Source organism: Salmo salar, chromosome ssa16 (assembly GCF_905237065.1).
Source record: "Salmo salar chromosome ssa16, Ssal_v3.1, whole genome shotgun sequence".
Classification (NCBI taxonomy): domain Eukaryota; kingdom Metazoa; phylum Chordata; class Actinopteri; order Salmoniformes; family Salmonidae; genus Salmo; species Salmo salar.
Genome location: NC_059457.1, coordinates 84,410,771 through 84,433,287, shown reverse-complemented (window position 1 = coordinate 84,433,287; position 22,517 = coordinate 84,410,771). Strand labels below are relative to the sequence as shown.

Sequence of the window (22,517 nt, the reverse complement as noted above, 5' to 3'; positions counted from 1 at the left end):
CACACACACACACACATCCAGGCAAACAGGCACAAACGCTAGAGCGCAAACACACATTCACCACACACACACACACACACACACACACACACACACACACACACACACACACACACGTTAATATACACTGTAAAATAATGCTTTCCAATTCTCTCTCTCTCTCTCTCTGTCAGAAGTACACATTTGTGGCTCTGATGACGGATGTCTTGGAGATCGAGGTGAAGGATAAGTTTTCTAAAAGCCGACCAATCATCAAGCGCTTCCTGGGTCAGCTGACCATCCCAGTGCAGAGGCTGCTAGAGAGACCTAATGCAGAGTGAGTCAACTGGAAACCACACCACACACACACTCAGAGATACATTTCTTACCGGCTTCAGCACTGTCCTTAGTAACTAGACATGATTTAATCAATAGTAATCATTGTAACGTTTAAATAACCATGTATGGTCATGTTGACCTACAGCTGAGTCTGAATGGTTTGTAATGTGTGTTTATATCCACAGGGACCAGCCGCTAAGCTATACCCTGTGTCGTCGTCTGCCCACGGACCATGTGAGCGGCCAGCTGCAGTTCAGAGTGGACATGACCTCTGGACATGACGGTAAGGACATGACCTCTGGACATGACGGTAAGGACATGACCTCTGGACATGACAGTAAGGACATGACCTCTGGACATGACGGTAAGGACATGACCTCTGGACATGACCTCTGGACATGACGGTAAGGACATGACCTCTGGACATGACCTCTGGACATGACGGTAAGGACTTGACCTCTGGACATGACGGTAAGGACATGACCTCTGGACATGACGGTAAGGACATGACGGTAAGGACATGACGGTAAGGACATGGCGGTAAGGACATGGGAGAGGGCATGGCAGAAGGACATACTAAAGTAATAACATCTGAGAGAGAGAGGCTTTGTGTTGATCCGCTTATGTTAGACTGATTATATATATTTGGATTAAAGCGTCTGCTAAATTACATATTATATTCATGACTTTTGAATGTCACACACCCACCAACCAAATGCTATGTGTGAGTTTTAGAGGTAAACCTGTTTTCTCCTTCCCTTCCCTTCCTGCCTCCCTCCCTGACAGAGGGCTCTCCTGATGCCATGGGTTCCATCTTGGGTTTATCAGTGAACGGGGACCCTGGGAGCCCCTCTGACGATGAAGACCCCCACCCTTCCTCCAGGGCCCGGGGCCCCTCTCCTACAGGTTCCTACTCCTCCCTGCTCAACGGAGAGGTCCACAGGGATGGAGACGATATCTGGAGTGATGCCCGGGGGGCGGTAGGCGAGCTAGACATCCTGGGTAAAAGTCCTAAAGCTGTGTTGATGATTGTTTATGATTGTCTGTATGTCTGATGTAACTGTCATACTGTCTGTATGTCTGATGTAACTGTCATACTGTCTGTATGTCTGATGTAACTGTCATACTGTCTGTATGTCTGATGTAACTGTCATACTGTCTGTATGTCTGATGTAACTGTCATACTGTCTGTATGTCTGATGTAACTGTCATACTGTCTGTATGTCTGATGTAACTGTCATACTGTCTGTATGTCTGATGTAACTGTCATACTGTCTGTATGTCTGATGTAACTGTCATACTGTCGTATGTCTGATGTAACTGTCATACTGTCTGTATGTCTGATGTAACTGTCATACTGTCTGTATGTCTGATGTAACTGTCATACTGTCTGTATGTCTGATGTAACTGTCATACTGTCTGTATGTCTGATGTAACTGTCATACTGTCTGTATGTCTGATGTAACTGTCATACTGTCAGTATGTCTGATGTAACTGTCATACTGTCTGTATGTCTGATGTAACTGTCATACTGTCTGTATGTCTGATGTAACTGTCATACTGTCTGTATGTCTGATGTAACTGTCATACTTTCTGTATGTCTGATGTAACTGTCATACTGTCTGTATGTCTGATGTAACTGTCATACTGTCTGTATGTCTGATGTAACTGTCATACTGTCAGTATGTCTGATGTAACTGTCATACTGTCTGTATGTCTGATGTAACTGTCATACTGTCTGTATGTCTGATGTAACTGTCATACTGTCTGTATGTCTGATGTAACTGTCATACTGTCAGTATGTCTGATGTAACTGTCATACTGTCTGTATGTCTGATGTAACTGTCATACTGTCTGTATGTCTGATGTAACTGTCATACTGTCTGTATGTCTGATGTAACTGTCATACTGTCTGTATGTCTGATGTAACTGTCATACTGTCAGTATGTCTGATGTAACTGTCATACTGTCTGTATGTCTGATGTAACTGTCATACTGTCTGTATGTCTGATGTAACTGTCATACTGTCTGTATGTCTGATGTAACTGTCATACTGTCTGTATGTCTGATGTAACTGTCATACTGTCTGTATGTCTGATGTAACTGTCATACTGTCTGTATGTCTGATGTAACTGTCATACTGTCTGTATGTCTGATGTAACTGTCATACTGTCTGTATGTCTGATGTAACTGTCATACTGTCTGTATGTCTGATGTAACTGTCATACTGTCTGTATGTCTGATGTAACTGTCATACTGTCTGTATGTCTGATGTAACTGTCATACTGTCTGTATGTCTGATGTAACTGTCATACTGTCTGTATGTCTGATGTAACTGTCATACTGTCTGTATGTCTGATGTAACTGTCATACTGTCTGTATGTCTGATGTAACTGTCATACTGTCTGTATGTCTGATGTAACTGTCATACTGTCTGTATGTCTGATGTAACTGTCATACTGTCAGTATGTTTCATGTAACTGTCATACTGTCAGTATGTTTCATGTAACTGTCATACTGTCTGTATGTCTGATGTAACTGTCATACTGTCTGTATGTTTGATGTAACTGTCATACTGTCAGTATGTTTCATGTAACTGTCATACTGTCAGTATGTTTCATGTAACTGTCATACTGTCAGTATGTTTCATGTAACTGTCATACTGTTAGTATGTTTCATGTAACTGTCATACTGTCAGTATGTTTCATGTAACTGTCATAGTGTTAGTATGTTTCATGTAACTGTCATACTGTCAGTATGTTTCATGTAACTGTCATACTGTCAGTATGTTTCATGTAACTGTCATACTGTCAGTATGTTTCATGTAACTGTCATACTGTTAGTATGTTTCATGTAACTGTCATACTGTCAGTATGTTTCATGTAACTGTCATACTGTCAGTATGTTTCATGTAACTGTCATACTGTCAGTATGTTTCATGTAACTGTCATACTGTCAGTATGTTTCATGTAACTGTCATACTGTCAGTATGTTTCATGTAACTGTCATACTGTCAGTATGTTTCATGTAACTGTCATACTGTCAGTATGTTTCATGTAACTGTCATACTGTCAGTATGTTTCATGTAACTGTCATACTGTCTGTATGTTTCATGTAACTGTCATACTGTTAGTATGTTTCATGTAACTGTCATACTGTCAGTATGTTTCATGTAACTGTCATAGTGTTAGTATGTTTCATGTAACTGTCATACTGTCAGTATGTTTCATGTAACTGTCATACTGTCAGTATGTTTCATGTAACTGTCATACTGTCAGTATGTTTCATGTAACTGTCATACTGTCAGTATGTTTCATGTAACTGTCATACTGTCAGTATGTTTCATGTAACTGTCATACTGTCAGTATGTTTCATGTAACTGTCATACTGTCAGTATGTTTCATGTAACTGTCATACTGTCAGTATGTTTCAAGTAACTGTCATACTGTCAGTATGTTTCATGTAACTGTCATACTGTCAGTATGTTTCATGTAACTGTCATACTGTCAGTATGTTTCATGTAACTGTCATACTGTCAGTATATTTCATGTAACTGTCATACTGTCAGTATGTTTCATGTAACTGTCATACTGTCAGTATGTTTCATGTAACTGTCATACTGTCAGTATGTTTCATGTAACTGTCATACTGTCAGTATGTTTCATGTAACTGTCATACTGTCAGTATGTTTCATGTAACTGTCATACTGTCAGTATGTTTCATGTAACTGTCATACTGTCAGTATGTTTCATGTAACTGTCATACTGTCAGTATGTTTCATGTAACTGTCATACTGTCAGTATGTTTCATGTAACTGTCATACTGTCAGTATGTTTCATGTAACTGTCATACTGTCAGTATGTTTCATGTAACTGTCTATGGGTCATTTCTCTTTTTGTTGGTGGTTTTTAATGTAACATGCTTTCTGTACGTAAAGTACATTTCTGTGAACAACAGACAATGAAAGTATATCTAATCGAATCTAATCTAACTAGGATTGGCAATCCCGGGCGGCCACACCCATCGACAGGTGTCCCTCAACGACTACCTGGATTCCATCGAAGCTCCTAAGGGCCCGGGAGAACGGCCCCTGGGCGCGACGTCACCCAAGCTGAGGTCCAGTTTCCCCACGGACACACGACTCAGCGCCATGCTGCATATAGACTCTGATGAAGACGAGGAGGCAGGGCCGTCCAGGGACCATCCACCACATGACAGGAAGCCCTTGCTGCCACTGACCAATGGTGTTCAGGCTGGTGCTGGGAAGGGAGTTGCCTCTTCAGAACAGGGCCTGGGGAAACAAGAGAAAGAGGGGACAGAGGCAAACAGGGGAGAGGTTGAGGGAGCACAGGGGACACAAGCTGGGACAGGGACTGGAGATAGAGATGGGGCTGGAGCTGAAGATGGAGATGGGGATGGAGATGGGGATGGAGCTGGTGATGGGCCTGGAGCTGGAGATGGGGCTGGAGATGGGGCTGGAGATGGGGATGGGGCTGGAGATGGAGCTAGATCTGGGGCTGGATCTGGAGCTGGAGATGCAGTTGAAGCGAGGACTGGAGCTGGATCCATGGCTGTGGTTGGATCTCTAACTATAGCCAGACCTGGATCTGTGGTTGGTCCTGGGGCTGGGGCTCCTCTATCTCCAATACCTGAGACGAATACTGCAGTGCAGGAGGTGTCAGAGAATGCCGTGGCTGCCAGGACTGAGGTCAGCCAGCAACCAACAATCTCAGGGGCCACAGCAGCCCAGGGGCCCCTCAGGAACTCACTGCCTGCTGTTCTGAAGACATCCACTACTCAGGTGAGTGGTGCTGTCAAACCAGGGTCTGGGCAGGTCGAGCTGCATCTGGCCCGGTGCTCTGGGTCAAACAGCACTTCCATAACCCTTGTCAAACGTCCTCTGAGATTTCATAGTCGGGTCCAATGAAGGCAACCACTGTCCACATTGGGGAATCACAGGCCACGATAGACATGTTCCATCCTATGACTCCTAAAGGGACGCCCACCTTCTAACAGAAAGCTCTACCACATGTATTTTACTGTACATTTCAACTTTAGGTTCATCTAAATGTGTTCATATCTTAGTGATGAAGGCTAAATGCCAAAACAAAGTTTAACAATAAAGAATACTTTGCTCTATTTTCAGAAGGAAGAGGAAATGGCGCCCAAGGCTGAGGAGGAAGGGGCGGAGTCATCCAGTGAAGGAGCAAGTGCCATCGCAGCCCCCCCGACGACCAGTAGCGTTGCCGACCAGGGAGGCGGGGCCTCTGGCTCTGATGTCACAGGAGCAAGGACCGCCGGCGCAGCAGCCAATGAGGAAGAAGAGGGTGGGGAGATCTGGCAGAGGAGGTCCATGCAGGCGTCTGGAGGCGTGTCTCAGGAGGAGGAGGCGCGGTCTTCTGAGGCCAGCGGGGCAATCGACTCTTCTCAGAGTGTCTCTGAGGAGGGCAGAGAGGCAGGAGGTGAGAGACAGGACACAGCAACCCAGTATCACACAAATTGCTTATTGGAAATTCGTGACAGGCACAAAGTCAAAGTACACAAATGTGTGTGCAGTACATGATTTTGTATACAGCGCATTTCAATCCCAGATAAAAACAGTCAATTACTTAAGCCAGAAACGATAGGAGGGAGGTTGGTCGGGGAGGATGGGTGGAACGATAGGAGGGAGGTTTGTCGGGGAGGATGGTGGAACGATAGGAGGGAGGTTGGTCGGGGAGGATGGGTGGAACGATAGGAGGGAGGTTGGTCGGGGAGGATGGGTGGAACGATAGGAGGGAGGTTGGTCGGGGAGGATGGGTGGAACGATAGGAGGGAGGTTTGTCGGGGAGGATGGGTGGAACGATAGATGGGAGATTTGTCGGGGAGGATGGGTGGAACGATAGGAGGGAGGATGCGTGGAACGATAGGAGGGAGGTTGGTTGGGGAGGATGGGTGGGGGGGTGTAACATAATACACACACATTGTGTGTAAGACACACAAACTGCGTTGTGAAACGTGTGTGACTTTTCCGTGTGCCTGTCACAAATTTTGAAGAAGTAATTTGTGCCTATTTCACAGTAAGCTGTGACAGTGAGTTGACCCGACCCGGTTAGGTCTGTCTTTGGCTCCCATGACCCAAGCTCAAAAACATCTGTTTTAAAGTCAATGACGGCACTAGCTAACACAGTTGACCTGCCACCGGTTTGTGTTAGGTCTTCAGAGGCATATTTGGAATGTTCAGGTGGACACTTGTTCATGGTCCTTCCATAGAGGTTGATGTGCATCTACAATATCTTCTGTGATATTTTGTCCAGAGTGATGTTTCTGCTCAATGGTCATACAGTACAGTACCACTGAGGGATTGACCCGGTTCAGGACTAGGAAAGAAACATGAAAAGCTCCTTAAATCCTCTAAACGGATCTTTGGAAAATGAACAAAAGAACAAAAGGATTAAAAACGGAAAAAAACTGTATTGTTCACTTGCCGTTTATTAACTTTGATTGTTGTCAGATTAGGTCTCTTTCCCTCTGGTTTGCATGACACAGTGAGGTTCTAATGTGTGTTTGAGTGTGTGTGCGCGCTCGTGTGTTTAATCTGTATTCTGTTCAGGGGCCACAGTCTGTTTTAATGTCTTCCTCTCTCCTCATCTTGTCAAGGGGCCACAGTGTGTTTTAATGTGTTCCTTTCTCCTCATCTTCTTCAGGGGCCACAGTGTGTTTAAATGTCTTCCTCTCTCCTCATCTTCTTCAGGGGCCACAGCTCAAGTCAACGGTCACCAGTCCGTCCGCTCCCTGCCCTCTGTCCGTCACGACATTGGTCGCTACCAGAGAGTAGATGAGCCACTTCCTCCCAGTGAGTAGAGTGTGTTTCTGAGGGAGGAAGAGAAAGATAGGGATCCTGATCATGTCAGTGGACCGAGATAATCTGACATAGTAGAATTTATACAATTAGTAATAATATTAGAATTAGTGGTTGACTTTTTCAGTTTGTGTCATATACACTGAGTGTACAAAACATTAGGAACACCTTCATGATATTTGAGTTGCAACCCTTTTTGCCCTCAGAACAGCCTCAATTTGTCAGGCCATGGACTCTACAAGGTGTCAAAAGCGTTCCACAGGGATGATGGCCCATGTTGACTCCAATGCTTCAGTTGTATCAAGTTGGCTGGATGTCCTTTGGGTGGTGGACCATTCTTGATACACACGGGAAACTGTTGAGCGTGAAAAACCCAGAAGCGTTGCAGTTCTTGACACATTTAAACCAATGCGACTGGCACCTACTATCATACCCCGTTCAAAGTCACTTAAATATTTTGTCTTGCTCATTCACCCTCTGAATGGCACACATACACAATCCATGTCTCAATTGTCTCAAGGCTTAAAAATCCTTCTTTAACCTGTCTCCTCCCCTTCATCTACACTGATTGAAGTGGATTTAACAAGTGACATCAATAAGGGATCATAGCTTCAACCTGGATTCACCTGGTCAGTCTATGTCATGGAAAGAGCAGGTGTTCTTAATGTTTTGTCCACTCAGGAGGCCTGTTAGACAGTCACGGTTGAATCTTCTATGAGTGTGTGTGTGTTAACGCAGCTCTGTGTGTGTTTCAGACTGGGAGGCCCGTATAGACAGTCACGGTTGAATCTTCTATGAGTGTGTGTGTGTTAACGCAGCTCTGTGTGTGTTTCAGACTGGGAGGCCCGTATAGACAGTCACGGTTGAATCTTCTATGAGTGTGTGTGTGTTAACGCAGCTCTGTGTGTGTTTCAGACTGGGAGGCCCGTATAGACAGTCACGGTTGAATCTTCTATGAGTGTGTGTGTGTTAACGCAGCTCTGTGTGTGTTTCAGACTGGGAGGCCCGTATAGACAGTCACGGTTGAATCTTCTATGAGTGTGTGTGTGTTAACGCAGCTCTGTGTGTGTTTCAGACTGGGAGGCCCGTATAGACAGTCACGGTTGAATCTTCTATGAGTGTGTGTGTGTTAACGCAGCTCTGTGTGTGTTTCAGACTGGGAGGCCCGTATAGACAGTCACGGTTGAACCTTCTATGAGTGTGTGTGTGTTAACGCAGCTCTGTGTGTGTTTCAGACTGGGAGGCCCGTATAGACAGTCACGGTTGAATCTTCTATGAGTGTGTGTGTGTTAACGCAGCTCTGTGTGTGTTTCAGACTGGGAGGCCCGTATAGACAGTCACGGTTGAATCTTCTATGAGTGTGTGTGTGTTAACGCAGCTCTGTGTGTGTTTCAGACTGGGAGGCCCGTATAGACAGTCACGGTTGAATCTTCTATGAGTGTGTGTGTGTTAACGCAGCTCTGTGTGTGTTTCAGACTGGGAGGCCCGTATAGACAGTCACGGTTGAATCTTCTATGAGTGTGTGTGTGTTAACGCAGCTCTGTGTGTGTTTCAGACTGGGAGGCCCGTATAGACAGTCACGGTTGAATCTTCTATGAGTGTGTGTGTGTTAACGCAGCTCTGTGTGTGTTTCAGACTGGGAGGCCCGTATAGACAGTCACGGTTGAATCTTCTATGAGTGTGTGTGTGTTAACGCAGCTCTGTGTGTGTTTCAGACTGGGAGGCCCGTATAGACAGTCACGGTTGAATCTTCTATGAGTGTGTGTGTGTTAACGCAGCTCTGTGTGTGTTTCAGACTGGGAGGCCCGTATAGACAGTCACGGTTGAATCTTCTATGAGTGTGTGTGTGTTAACGCAGCTCTGTGTGTGTTTCAGACTGGGAGGCCCGTATAGACAGTCACAGTCGTGTCTTCTATGTGGACCATGTGAACCGCACCACCACCTGGCAGAGACCCACCGCTCCTCCAGCACCACAGCTCCTCCAGAGGTCCAACAGCATACAGCAGATGGAACAGCTCAACCGCAGGTTAGAGCCAGCACACACACTTATCATGTATCTGGACACACACACACACACACCTCTCTCTTCTATAGAGTTTGTGTTACAGTTTGGTGCCATTGCTTTTGTCTTCAGATATCAGAGTATACGCAGGACGATGACCAATGAGAGAACAGCAGAGGAGCTGACAGCGCCACCCGAGGTGCCCACCGACGACACTGACCACACTATCCCAGGTACCCAGGCTTGCAGTGCATTCTGGTCGCTGTAGTCAACTAAAGCTTGACAATAGGCCTCTAGACTTTCACTAGCCAGTATTCTGCTTGTTCAGGCTGGTTTCAACTAAAACTAAACCCTGCTCTTGTTAAACCTTTTCAAATGAAATTGTTTGGTTATTAACGTCTGTCTGTCTGTCTGTCTGTCTGTCTGTCTGTCTGTCTGTCTGTCTGTCTGTCTGTCTGTCTGTCTGTCTGTCTGTCTGTCTGTCTGTCTGTCTGTCTGTCTGTCTGTCTGTCTGTCTGTCTGTCTGTCTGTTGTCAGAGTATCGTCGTGATGGTGTGGTGGCTCCAGATAGCTCTCGGTCTCGTCTCACTCTGCTCATCCAGTCTCCCAGCGCTAAGTTCCTGACCAGCCCTGACTTCTTCACCGTGCTGCATTCCAACCCTGTATGTTTCACACACACACACACACACACACACACACACACACACACACACACACACACACACACACACACACACACACACACACACACACACACACACACACACACACACACCTAGATGTCCTTACTGCTTGATCGGTTCATTTCTATGACCTATATTTCTACTATTACAGTACTATAGCTATATTTACCTCACACTGTCACATCAGTCATTCATCACTTTACAATACTACTCTTCTCTCCTATCCTCCCATCACCTCTACTCTACTCTTCTCTCCTATCCTCCCATCACCTCTACTCTACTCTTCTCTCCTCTCCTCTCTTCTCCTATCCTCCCATCCATCACCTCTACTCTACTCTTCTCTCCTATCCTCCCATCACCTCTACTCTACTCTTCTCTTCTCTCCTATCCTCCCATCACCTCTACTCTACTCTACTCTTCTCTCCTATCCTCCCATCACCTCTACTCTACTCTTCTCTTCTCTCCTATCCTCCCATCACCTCTACTCTACTCTACTCTTCTCTCCTATCCTCCCATCACCTCTACTCTACTCTTCTCTCCTCTCCTCTCTTCTCCTATCCTCCCATCACCTCTACTCTTCTCTTCTCTCCTATCCTCCCATCACTTCTACTCTCCTCTCTTCTCCTATCCTCCCATCACCTCTACTCTCCTCTCTTCTCCTATCCTCCCATCACCTCTACTCTACTCTACTCTTCTCTCCTATCCTCCCATCACCTCTACTCTACTCTTCTCTCCTCTCCTCTCTTCTCCTATCCTCCCATCACCTCTACTCTTCTCTCCTCTCCTCTCTTCTCCTATCCTCCCATCACCTCTACTCTCCTCTCTTCTCCTATCCTCCCATCACCTCTACTCTACTCTTCTCTTCTCTCCTATCCTCCCATCACCTCTACTCTACTCTACTCTTCTCTCCTATCCTCCCATCACCTCTACTCTACTCTTCTCTCTTCTCCTCTCTTCTCCTATCCTCCCATCACCTCTACTCTACTCTTCTCTTCTCTCCTATCCTCCCATCACCTCTACTCTACTCTACTCTTCTCTCCTATCCTCCCATCACCTCTACTCTACTCTACTCTTCTCTCCTATCCTCCCATCACCTCTACTCTTCTCTCCTCTCCTCTCTTCTCCTATCCTCCCATCACCTCTACTCTACTCTTCTCTCCTATCCTCCCATCACCTCTACTCTACTCTCCTCTCTTCTCCTATCCTCCCATCACCTCTACTCTACTCTTCTCTCCTCTCCTCTCTTCTCCTATCCTCCCATCACCTCTACTCTTCTCTTCTCTCCTATCCTCCCATCACCTCTACTCTACTCTACTCTTCTCTCCTATCCTCCCATCACCTCTACTCTACTCTTCTCTCCTCTCCTCTCTTCTCCTATCCTCCCATCACCTCTACTCTACTCTTCTCTCCTATCCTCCCATCACCTCTACTCTACTCTACTCTCCTCTCCTATCCTCCCATCACCTCTACTCTACTCTACTCTTCTCTCCTATCCTCCCATCACCTCTACTCTACTCTTCTCTCCTCTCCTCTCTTCTCCTATCCTCCCATCACCTCTACTCTACTCTTCTCTCCTCTCCTCTCTTCTCCTATCCTCCCATCACCTCTACTCTACTCTTCTCTTCTCTCCTATCCTCCCATCACCTCTACTCTACTCTACTCTTCTCTCCTATCCTCCCATCACCTCTACTCTACTCTACTCTTCTCTCCTATCCTCCCATCACCTCTACTCTACTCTTCTCTTCTCTCCTATCCTCCCATCACCTCTACTCTACTCTTCTCTCCTATCCTCCCATCACCTCTACTCTACTCTTCTCTCCTCTCCTCTCTTCTCCTATCCTCCCATCACCTCTACTCTTCTCTTCTCTCCTATCCTCCCATCACTTCTACTCTCCTCTCTTCTCCTATCCTCCCATCACCTCTACTCTACTCTTCTCTCCTATCCTCTCATCACCTCTACTCTACTCTACTCTTCTCTCCTCTCCTCCCATCACCTCTACTCTACTCTTCTCTCCTCTCCTCTCTTCTCCTATCCTCCCATCACCTCTCCTCTCCTCTCTTCTCCTATCCTCCCATCACCTCTACTCTACTCTTCTCTTCTATCCTCCCATCACCTCTACTCTACTCTACTCTTCTCTCCTATCCTCCCATCACCTCTACTCTACTCTTCTCTCCTCTCCTCTCTTCTCCTATCCTCCCATCACCTCTACTCTACTCTTTTCTTCTCTCCTATCCTCCCATCACCTCTACTCTACTCTACTCTTCTCTCCTATCCTCCCATCACCTCTACTCTACTCTACTCTTCTCTCCTATCCTCCCATCACCTCTACTCTACTCTTCTCTCCTCTCCTCTCTTCTCCTATCCTCCCATCACCTCTACTCTACTCTTCTCTCCTATCCTCCCATCACCTCTACTCTACTCTCCTCTCTTCTCCTATCCTCCCATCACCTCTACTCTACTCTTCTCTCCTCTCCTCTCTTCTCCTATCCTCCCATCACCTCTACTCTACTCTTCTCTTCTCTCCTATCCTCCCATCACCTCTACTCTACTCTACTCTTCTCTCCTATCCTCCCATCACCTCTACTCTACTCTACTCTTCTCTCCTATCCTCCCATCACCTCTACTCTACTCTTCTCTCCTCTCCTCTCTTCTCCTATCCTCCCATCACCTCTACTCTACTCTTCTCTCCTATCCTCCCATCACCTCTACTCTACTCTACTCTCCTCTCCTATCCTCCCATCACCTCTACTCTACTCTACTCTTCTCTCCTATCCTCCCATCACCTCTACTCTACTCTTCTCTCCTCTCCTCTCTTCTCCTATCCTCCCATCACCTCTACTCTACTCTTCTCTCCTCTCCTCTCTTCTCCTATCCTCCCATCGCCTCTACTCTCCTCTCTTCTCCTATCCTCCCATCGCCTCTACTCTACTCTTCTCTTCTATCCTCCCATCACCTCTACTCTACTCTACTCTTCTCTCCTATCCTCCCATCACCTCTACTCTACTCTACTCTTCTCTCCTATCCTCCCATCACCTCTACTCTACTCTACTCTTCTCTCCTATCCTCCCATCACCTCTACTCTACTCTTCTCTTCTCTCCTCTCTTCTCCTATCCTCCCATCACCTCTACTCTACTCTACTCTCCTATCCTCCCATCACCTCTACTCTACTCTACTCTCCTCTCCTCCCATCACCTCTACTCTACTCTTCTCTCCTCTCCTCTCTTCTCCTCTCCTCCCATCACCTCTACTCTACTCTTCTCTCCTCTCCTCTCTTCTCCTATCCTCCCATCACCTCTACTCTACTCTTCTCTCCTCTCCTCTCTTCTCCTCTCCTCCCATCACCTCTACTCTACTCTTCTCTCCTATCCTCCCATCACCTCTAATCTACTCTTCTCTCCTCTCCTATCCTCCCATCACCTCTACTCTACTCTACTCTTCTCTCCTATCCTCCCATCACCTCTACTCTACTCTTCTCTTCTCTCCTATCCTCCCATCACCTCTACTCTACTCTTCTCTCCTATCCTCCCATCACCTCTACTCTACTCTTCTCTTCTCTCCTATCCTCCCATCACCTCTACTCTACTCTACTCTTCTCTCCTATCCTCCCATCACCTCTACTCTACTCTTCTCTTCTCTCCTATCCTCCCATCACCTCTACTCTTCTCTTCTCTCCTATCCTCCCATCACCTCTACTCTACTCTACTCTTCTCTCCTATCCTCCCATCACCTCTACTCTACTCTACTCTTCTCTCCTATCCTCCCATCACCTCTACTCTACTCTTCTCTTCTCTCCTCTCTTCTCCTATCCTCCCATCACCTCTACTCTACTCTTCTCTCCTATCCTCCCATCACCTCTACTCTACTCTTCTCTCCTATCCTCCCATCACCTCTACTCTACTCTTCTCTCCTCTCCTATCCTCCCATCACCTCTACTCTACTCTTCTCTCCTCTCCTCTCTTCTCCTATCCTCCCATCACCTCTACTCTACTCTTCTCTTCTCTCCTATCCTCCCATCACCTCTAATCTACTCTTCTCTCCTCTCCTATCCTCCCATCACCTCTACTCTACTCTACTCTTCTCTCCTCTCCTCCCATCACCTCTACTCTACTCTTCTCTCCTATCCTCCCATCACCTCTACTCTACTCTTCTCTCCTCTCCTCTCTTCTCCTATCCTCCCATCACCTCTACTCTACTCTTCTCTTCTCTCCTATCCTCCCATCACCTCTACTCTTCTCTTCTCTCCTATCCTCCCATCACCTCTACTCTACTCTTCTCTCCTCTCCTATCCTCCCATCACCTCTACTCTTCTCTTCTCTCCTATCCTCCCATCACCTCTACTCTACTCTTCTCTCCTATCCTCCCATCACCTCTACTCTACCCTTCTCTCCTCTCCTCTCTTCTCCTATCCTCCCATCACCTCTACTCTACTCTTCTCTCCTCTCTTCTCCTCTCCTCCCATCACCTCTACTCTACTCTTCTCTCCTCTCCTCTCTTCTCCTATCCTCCCATCACCTCTACTCTACTCTTCTCTCCTATCCTCCCATCACCTCTACTCTACTCTTCTCTCCTCTCCTCTCTTCTCCTATCCTCCCATCACCTCTACTCTACTCTTCTCTCCTCTCCTCTCCTCTCTTCTCCTACTTCCCATCACCTCTACTCTACTCTACTCTTCTCTCCTATCCTCCCATCACCTCTACTCTACTCTTCTCTCCTCTCTTCTCCTATCCTCCCATCACCTCTACTCTACTCTTCTCTCCTCTCTTCTCCTATCCTCCCATCACCTCTACTCTACTCTTCTCTCCTCTCTTCTCCTATCCTCCCATCACCTCTACTCTACTCTTCTCTCCTCTCTTCTCCTCTCCTCCCATCACCTCTACTCTACTCTTCTCTCCTCTCCTCTCTTCTCTACTATCCTCCCATCACCTCTACTCTACTCTTCTCTCCTCTCCTCTCTTCTCCTATCCTCCCATCACCTCTACTCTACTCTTCTCTCCTCTCTTCTCCTCTCCTCCCATCACCTCTACTCTACTCTTCTCTCCTCTCCCACCCTCCTCCCTCCCTTCTCCTCCACATCCTCTCCCCTTCTCTTCTCTTCTCTCCCACCCTCCTCTCCTACCATCTTCTCCTCTCCTCCCCTCTTCTCTTCTCTCCCACCCTCCTCTCCTACCATCTTCTCCTCTCCTCCCCTCTTCTCTCCTCTCCCACCCTCCTCACCCTCCTCTCCTCTCTTCTCCTATCCTCCCATCACCTCTACTCTACTCTTCTCTCCTCTCTTCTCCTCTCCTACCATCTTCTCCTCTCCTCCCCTCTTCTCTTCTCTCCCACCCTCCTCTCCTACCATCTTCTCCTCTCCTCCCCTCTTCTCTTCTCTCCCACCCTCCTCTCCTACCATATTCTCCTCTCCTCTTCTCTCCTCTCCCACCCTCCTCACCCTCCTCTTCTCCTCTTCTCTTGTTCTCTCCCCAGAGTGCCTACCGCATGTTTACAGGTAACACCTGCCTGAAACACATGATCAGTAAGGTGCGTCGGGACACACATCACTATGAGCGCTACCAGCACAACAGAGACCTGGTGGTTTTCCTCAACATGTTCTCCAACAAACAGCTGGAGCTGCCCCGTGGCTGGGAGCTGAAGCACGACCACACTGGCAAGGTACACACACACACACACACACACACACACACAGGTATAGAGGGAACTCTTTTCTTCTTATCTCCTCTGTCTCCCTCCCTCTCTGTCCCTCTCTCTCTGTCCCTCTCTCTCTCTCTGTCTCTCTCTCTACTCTTCTCTCTCTGTCTCTGTCTCTCTCTATCCCTCTGGCTACTCTTCTGTGTCTGTCTGTCTGTCTGTCTGTCTGTCTGTCTGTCTGTCTGTCTGTCTGTCTGTCTGTCTGTCTGTCTGTCTGTCTGTCTGTCTGTCTGTCTGTCTCTCTCTCTCTCTCTCTCTCTGTCTCTCTCTCTCTCTCTCTGTCTCTCTCTGTCTCTCTCTGTCTCTCTCTGTCTGTGTGTTTACCAATGACCCTAACCTCTCCACTTCTCATTCTGTCTCTCTCTACAGCCTTTCTTTGTGGACCACAACTGCCGGGCCACTACGTTCATCGACCCTCGGCTCCCTCTCCAGAGCAGCACGTGTCCCAGCAGCCTCCTGGCCCACCGCCAGCACCTGACCAGACAACGCAGCCACAGCGCTGGCGAGGTCAGCCCACAACACATGGTGAGACATACACACATCCTGGTTACACACACACACACACACACACACACACACACACACACACACACACACACACACACACACACACACACACACACACCATGGTTAGACACACACACACACATCATGGTGAGAGACACACACACACACACACACACACACACACACACACATCATGGTGAGAGACACACACACACACACACACACACACACACACACACACACACACACACATCATGGTGAGACACACACACATCATGGTGAGAGACACACACACACACACACACACACACACATCATGGTGAGAGAGACACACACACACACACACACACACCATGGTTAGACACACACACACATCATGGTGAGAGTCACACACACACACACACACACACACACACACACACACACACACACCATGGTTAGACACACACACAGAAGACATCGTGAGACACACACACACACACACACACACACACACACACACACACACACACACACACACACACACACACACATCATGGTTAGACACACACACAGAAGACATGGTGAGAGACACACACACACACACTCATCAGTCAACTCAACCACCTCTCTGTGCTCCAGGCGGGTGAGCACCCTCGTCACTCTGGAGGAGGACCCCCTGTGATGCCCCGCCCATCCAGCACCTTCACCACGGTCAGCCGCACCCAGTACCAAGACGTAGTGCCAGTGGGTGAGTGGACACACACACACACACACACACACACAAACACACACATAGCTCATTCTGTCCTCGACTCCTTCTCTTCAGCTTACAACGACAAGATAGTGGCGTTTCTACGACAACCCAATATCTTTGAGATCCTGCAGGAGAGACAGACAGAGTTTATCAGGAACCACTGGCTCAGGTCAGCAGCCTCTTCCTCCACCCCTCCCTCCCTCCCCCTACCTCCTCCCTCCCTCCCTCCTTCCTCCCCCTCCCTCCCTCCCTTCCCTCCCTCCCTCCCTCCCTCCTCCCTCCCCCTACCTCCTCCCTCCCTCCCTCCTTCCTCCCCCTCCCTCCCTCCCTTCCCCTCCCTCCTCCCTCCCTTCCCCTCCCTCCTCCTCCCTCCCTCCCTCCCCCTACCTCCTCCCTCCCTCCCTCCTTCCTCCCCCTCCCTCCCTCCCTCCCTTCCCCTCCCTCCCTCCCTCCCTCCCTCCCCCTACCTCCTCCTCCCTCCTCCTTCCTCCCCCTCCCTCCCTCCCTCCCTTCCCTTCCCCTCCCTCCCTCCCTCCCTCCCTCCCCCCTACCTCCTCCCTCCCTCCCTCCTTCCTCCCCCTCCCTCCCTCCCTTCCCCTCCCTCCCTCCCTCCCTCCCCCCTACCTCCTCCTCCCTCCCTCCTTCCTACCCCCCTCACTTCACTCAGAACAGTCCCTCAAACCCTCACTACTAAATGTACTACTGTTGTCAACTCACTATACCTCCAAGAAGTGGTTAAGGGTCATTCTGTTGTGTGTTCTCCACCACAGGGAGAAGGTGCAGTTGATTTGTAATGAAGGGGCCTCTGGTCTGGCCAGGCTGTCTGGTGATGCAGACCTGGTCATCCTCCTCAGGTGAGCTACTGTCATACCTGTACCTGCCGCATACCTGCCTTATTCAGATGTACGATCTTCATTTCAGACAGTTTGCTACAGAAGGAAAATAATCCTGCAGCAACAGGAGATGCAGATAATCATTCATGGAAATGTGTCTAGGGGAGTGTGAGATTTCTAAGTGGAAATTACAAACTTCAGAAGCCTCAAATACACTACACGTTTTAAATGTTCTGCACTGCAGGAAAGTTCTCCTGCAACAGGGTGATCAAATGAAGATCCTACATCTGTACCTGCCTCTCAGGACTATCAGTGTATGAGAAGCTTTATGCTTGAGACCTGAAGACTTGTGTTATCTCCCTGAGCCAATACCCAGGCTTTAGTTCAAACCCAGTTCTGTTACTTTGCATCTCTGTAGCTCTCAGTGACATTGTCTCCTCTCTCTTGGTTCTCTCTGGCAGCCTGTTTGAGGAGGAAGTGATGTCATATGTTCCGCCTCACGCCTTACTGCACCCCAGCTACTGCCAGTCCCCACGAAGCTCCCCCGTGGCCTCCCCACAGAACTCACCTGGTGAGAAGGCTTCTCTATACCCCTCTCTGTTACCATTCTGTCTTTCTCTCCCATTCTCTCTTTCGCTATTTCTCTCTCGCTTGTTTTTTCTCTTTCTCTCTCTCCTCTCTCCTCTCTCAGTGTTTGTAGGGAGCACACACTCATCCCTCGGTCTCTGTCAAATGTTATTCCCACAGGAACACAGCGAGCTAATGCCCGTGCCCCGGCCCCCTACAAGCGAGACTTCGAAGCCAAACTGCGAAACTTCTACCGCAAACTGGAGACCAAAGGTTACGGCCAGGGCCCAGGGAAGTTAAAGTATGTAGTGGGGAGGGTGCTTCTACCACAAACTGGAGACCAAAGGTTACGGCCAGGGCCCAGGGAAGTTAAAGTATGTAGTGGGGAGGGTGCTTCTACCACAAACTGGAGACCAAAGGTTACGGCCAGGGCCCAGGGAAGTTAAAGTATGTAGTGGGGAGGGTGCTTCTACCACAAACTGGAGACCAAAGGTTACGGCCAGGGCCCAGGGAAGTTAAAGTATGTAGTGGGGAGGGTGCTTGTCATCAATATAATAGTGTAACATATTTGAATATTCATGTGTGAATACTGTAAAATGAAAGAATGAATACGTTATTGATCTAGCTAAATGCTTTGGTGTTCCAGCCAAATAAATAGAATCTGATTCTAGTTCTGTGGTCCACCCACATACCCTCTATCCACGCCCTCCTGCCCTTACCAGTTCCCCCCTGTGTGTGTCTCTTCCTCCCCCAACCCCCAGGTTGATCATCCGTAGGGACCATCTCCTGGAGGATGCCTTCAACCAGGTCATGTGTTACTCCCGTAAAGACCTGCAGAGGAGCAAGCTCTATGTCAGCTTCCTGGGAGAGGAGGGGTGAGTCAGACAGACTGCCTGTCCTCTACTCTTCCAGAAGCTGGGGGGAGAAATGATACTGGCTTCAATAGAATGAAACATTTGAGGAATATTCTCTGTTAGAAATGCACTTTGTCTGCTCTATGACGTTATATTTCTATCTACGCCGTTCCTTTGTGTTCCTGTGTGATAGTGTGTCTTCCTGTATGTGTTGCAGCTTGGACTACAGCGGCCCGTCCAGAGAGTTTTTCTTCCTGGTGTCTAGAGAGCTGTTCAACCCGTACTACGGCCTGTTTGAGTACTCCGCCAACGACACCTACACCGTTCAGATCAGCCCCATGTCTGCCTTCGTAGACAACCATCACGAGTGGTGAGTGGACTGAAGACTGGGCCGGTTTGGGGTCAGAGTGGTCTGTGGTCTGTTGGCTGATAAGCAGGGTTGGGGTCAATTCAAATTGAAGTCAGTCAATTCTGGAAGCAAACTGAAATTCCTATTCAATAATTGAAAACATTGATTCTATTTTTAATTACTTTCAAGAAGCTTTTTGTTTCAAAAGTTTTTCCATTTTAGAATTTTAACTAATTAATTTCCTGATTGAGTGACTTCAATTTGAATGGAGCCCAACCCTGGTGAAAAGATGAATGGACTTAAAGGACGAGCCAAAACATCTGTTGTGTATACTAGGACCTGGGTAATACCATCTGTTGTGTATACTAGGACCTGGGTAATACCATCTGTTGTGTATACTAGGACCTGGGTAATAACATCTGTTGTCTACACTAGGACCTGGGTAATACCATCTGTTGTGTATACTAGGACCTGGGTAATAACATCTGTTGTGTATACTAGGACCTGGGTAATACCATATGTTGTCTATACTAGGACCTGGGTAATAACATCTGTTGTCTATACTAGGACCTGGGTAATACCATCTGTTGTGTATACTAGGACCTGGGTAATACCATCTGTTGTGTATACTAGGACCTGGGTAATAACATCTGTTGTGTATACTAGGACCTGGGTAATAACATCTGTTGTGTATACTAGGACCTGGGTAATAACATCTGTTGTGTATACTAGGACCTGGGTAATACCATCTGTTGTGTATACTAGGACCTGGGTAATACCATCTGTTGTGTATACTAGGACCTGGGTAATACCATCTGTTGTGTATACTAGGACCTGGGTAATACCATCTGTTGTGTATACTAGGACCTGGGTAATAACATATGTTGTGTATACTAGGACCTGGGTAATACCATCTATTGTGTATACTAGGACCTGGGTAATACCATCTATTGTGTATACTAGGACCTGGGTAATACCATCTGTTGTGTATACTAGGACCTGGGTAATACCATCTGTTGTGTATACTAGGACCTGGGTAATACCATCTGTTGTGTATACTAGGACCTGGGTAATACCATCTGTTGTGTATACTAGGACCTGGGTAATACCATCTGTTGTGTATACTAGGACCTGGGTAATACCATCTGTTGTCTATACTAGGACCTGGGTAATACCATCTGTTGTGTATACTAGGACCTGGGTAATACCATCTGTTGTGTATACTAGGACCTGGGTAATACCATCTGTTGTGTATACTAGGACCTGGGTAATACCATCTGTTGTGTATACTAGGACCTGGGTAATACCATCTGTTGTGTATACTAGGACCTGGGTAATACCATCTGTTGTGTATACTAGGACCTGGGTAATACCATCTGTTGTGTATACTAGCACCTGGGTAATAACATCTGTTGTGTATACTAGGACCTGGGTAATACCATCTGTTGTCTACACTAGGACCTGGGTAATACCATCTGTTGTGTATACTAGGACCTGGGTAATACCATCTGTTGTGTATACTAGGACCTGGGTAATACCATCTGTTGTGTATACTAGGACCTGGGTAATACCATCTGTTGTGTATACTAGGACCTGGGTAATAACATATGTTGTGTATACTAGGACCTGGGTAATACCATCTGTTGTGTATACTAGGACCTGGGTAATACCATCTGTTGTGTATACTAGGACCTGGGTAATACCATCTGTTGTGTATACTAGGACCTGGGTAATAACATCTGTTGTCTACACTAGGACCTGGGTAATAACATCTGTTGTGTATACTAGGACCTGGGTAATACCATCTGTTGTGTATACTAGGACCTGGGTAATACCATCTGTTGTGTATACTAGGACCTGGGTAATACCATCTGTTGTCTATACTAGGACCTGGGTAATAACATCTGTTGTCTATACTAGGACCTGGGTAGTACCATCTGTTGTGTATACTAGGACCTGGGTAATACCATATGTTGTCTATACTAGGACCTGGGTAATACCATCTGTTGTGTATACTAGGACCTGGGTAATAACATCTGTTGTCTACACTAGGACCTGGGTAATACCATCTGTTGTCTATACTAGGACCTGGGTAATACCATCTGTTGTGTATACTAGGACCTGGGTAATACCATCTGTTGTGTATACTAGGACCTGGGTAATACCATCTGTTGTGTATACTAGGACCTGGGTAATAACATCTGTTGTGTATACTAGGACCTGGGTAATACCATCTGTTGTCTATACTAGGACCTGGGTAATACCATCTGTTGTGTATACTAGGACCTGGGTAATACCATCTGTTGTGTATACTAGGACCTGGGTAATACCATCTGTTGTGTATACTAGGACCTGGGTAATACCATCTGTTGTGTATACTAGGACCTGGGTAATAACATCTGTTGTGTATACTAGGACCTGGGTAATACCATATGTTGTGTATACTAGGACCTGGGTAGTACCATCTGTTGTGTATACTAGGACCTGGGTAATAACATCTGTTGTCTATACTAGGACCTGGGTAATAACATCTGTTGTCTACACTAGGACCTGGGTAATACCATCTGTTGTGTATACTAGGACCTGGGTAATACCATCTGTTGTGTATACTAGGACCTGGGTAATACCATCTGTTGTGTATACTAGGACCTGGGTAATAACATCTGTTGTGTATACTAGGACCTGGGTAATACCATCTGTTGTGTATACTAGGACCTGGGTAATACCATCTGTTGTGTATACTAGGACCTGGGTAATAACATCTGTTGTGTATACTAGGACCTGGGTAATACCATCTGTTGTGTATACTAGGACCTGGGTAATACCATCTGTTGTGTATACTAGGACCTGGGTAATACCATCTGTTGTGTATACTAGGACCTGGGTAATACCATCTGTTGTCTATACTAGGACCTGGGTAATACCATCTGTTGTGTATACTAGGACCTGGGTAATACCATCTGTTGTGTATACTAGGACCTGGGTAATAACATCTGTTGTCTACACTAGGACCTGGGTAATACCATCTGTTGTGTATACTAGGACCTGGGTAATACCATCTGTTGTGTATACTAGGACCTGGGTAATACCATCTGTTGTGTATACTAGGACCTGGGTAATAACATCTGTTGTGTATA

The 22,517-nt window shown here is 47.1% G+C and overlaps 1 protein-coding gene across 4 annotated transcripts in view; it reads left to right on the top strand.

The window, feature by feature from the left end:
* Window positions 1–22,517, top strand: part of LOC106574939 (E3 ubiquitin-protein ligase HECW2) — a 205,142-nt gene that overhangs the window by 157,812 nt on the left and 24,813 nt on the right. For 3 of the 4 annotated variants that reach the window (XM_045698274.1, XM_045698272.1, XM_045698275.1), the window contains 18 exons: window positions 174–316; window positions 504–601; window positions 1,105–1,320; window positions 4,314–5,119; window positions 5,465–5,780; window positions 7,052–7,153; window positions 9,035–9,185; window positions 9,294–9,394; window positions 9,699–9,823; window positions 15,313–15,498; window positions 15,904–16,059; window positions 16,663–16,771; window positions 16,850–16,946; window positions 17,548–17,631; window positions 18,072–18,181; window positions 18,358–18,478; window positions 18,939–19,052; window positions 19,249–19,401. In XM_045698274.1, the coding sequence (XP_045554230.1) occupies window positions 174–316; window positions 504–601; window positions 1,105–1,320; window positions 4,314–5,119; window positions 5,465–5,780; window positions 7,052–7,153; window positions 9,035–9,185; window positions 9,294–9,394; window positions 9,699–9,823; window positions 15,313–15,498; window positions 15,904–16,059; window positions 16,663–16,771; window positions 16,850–16,946; window positions 17,548–17,631; window positions 18,072–18,181; window positions 18,358–18,478; window positions 18,939–19,052; window positions 19,249–19,401 (3,188 nt within the window). The remainder of the gene's footprint in view (window positions 1–173; window positions 317–503; window positions 602–1,104; window positions 1,321–4,313; window positions 5,120–5,464; window positions 5,781–7,051; window positions 7,154–9,034; window positions 9,186–9,293; window positions 9,395–9,698; window positions 9,824–15,312; window positions 15,499–15,903; window positions 16,060–16,662; window positions 16,772–16,849; window positions 16,947–17,547; window positions 17,632–18,071; window positions 18,182–18,357; window positions 18,479–18,938; window positions 19,053–19,248; window positions 19,402–22,517) is intronic. The other variant, XM_045698273.1, reaches the window with a different exon arrangement.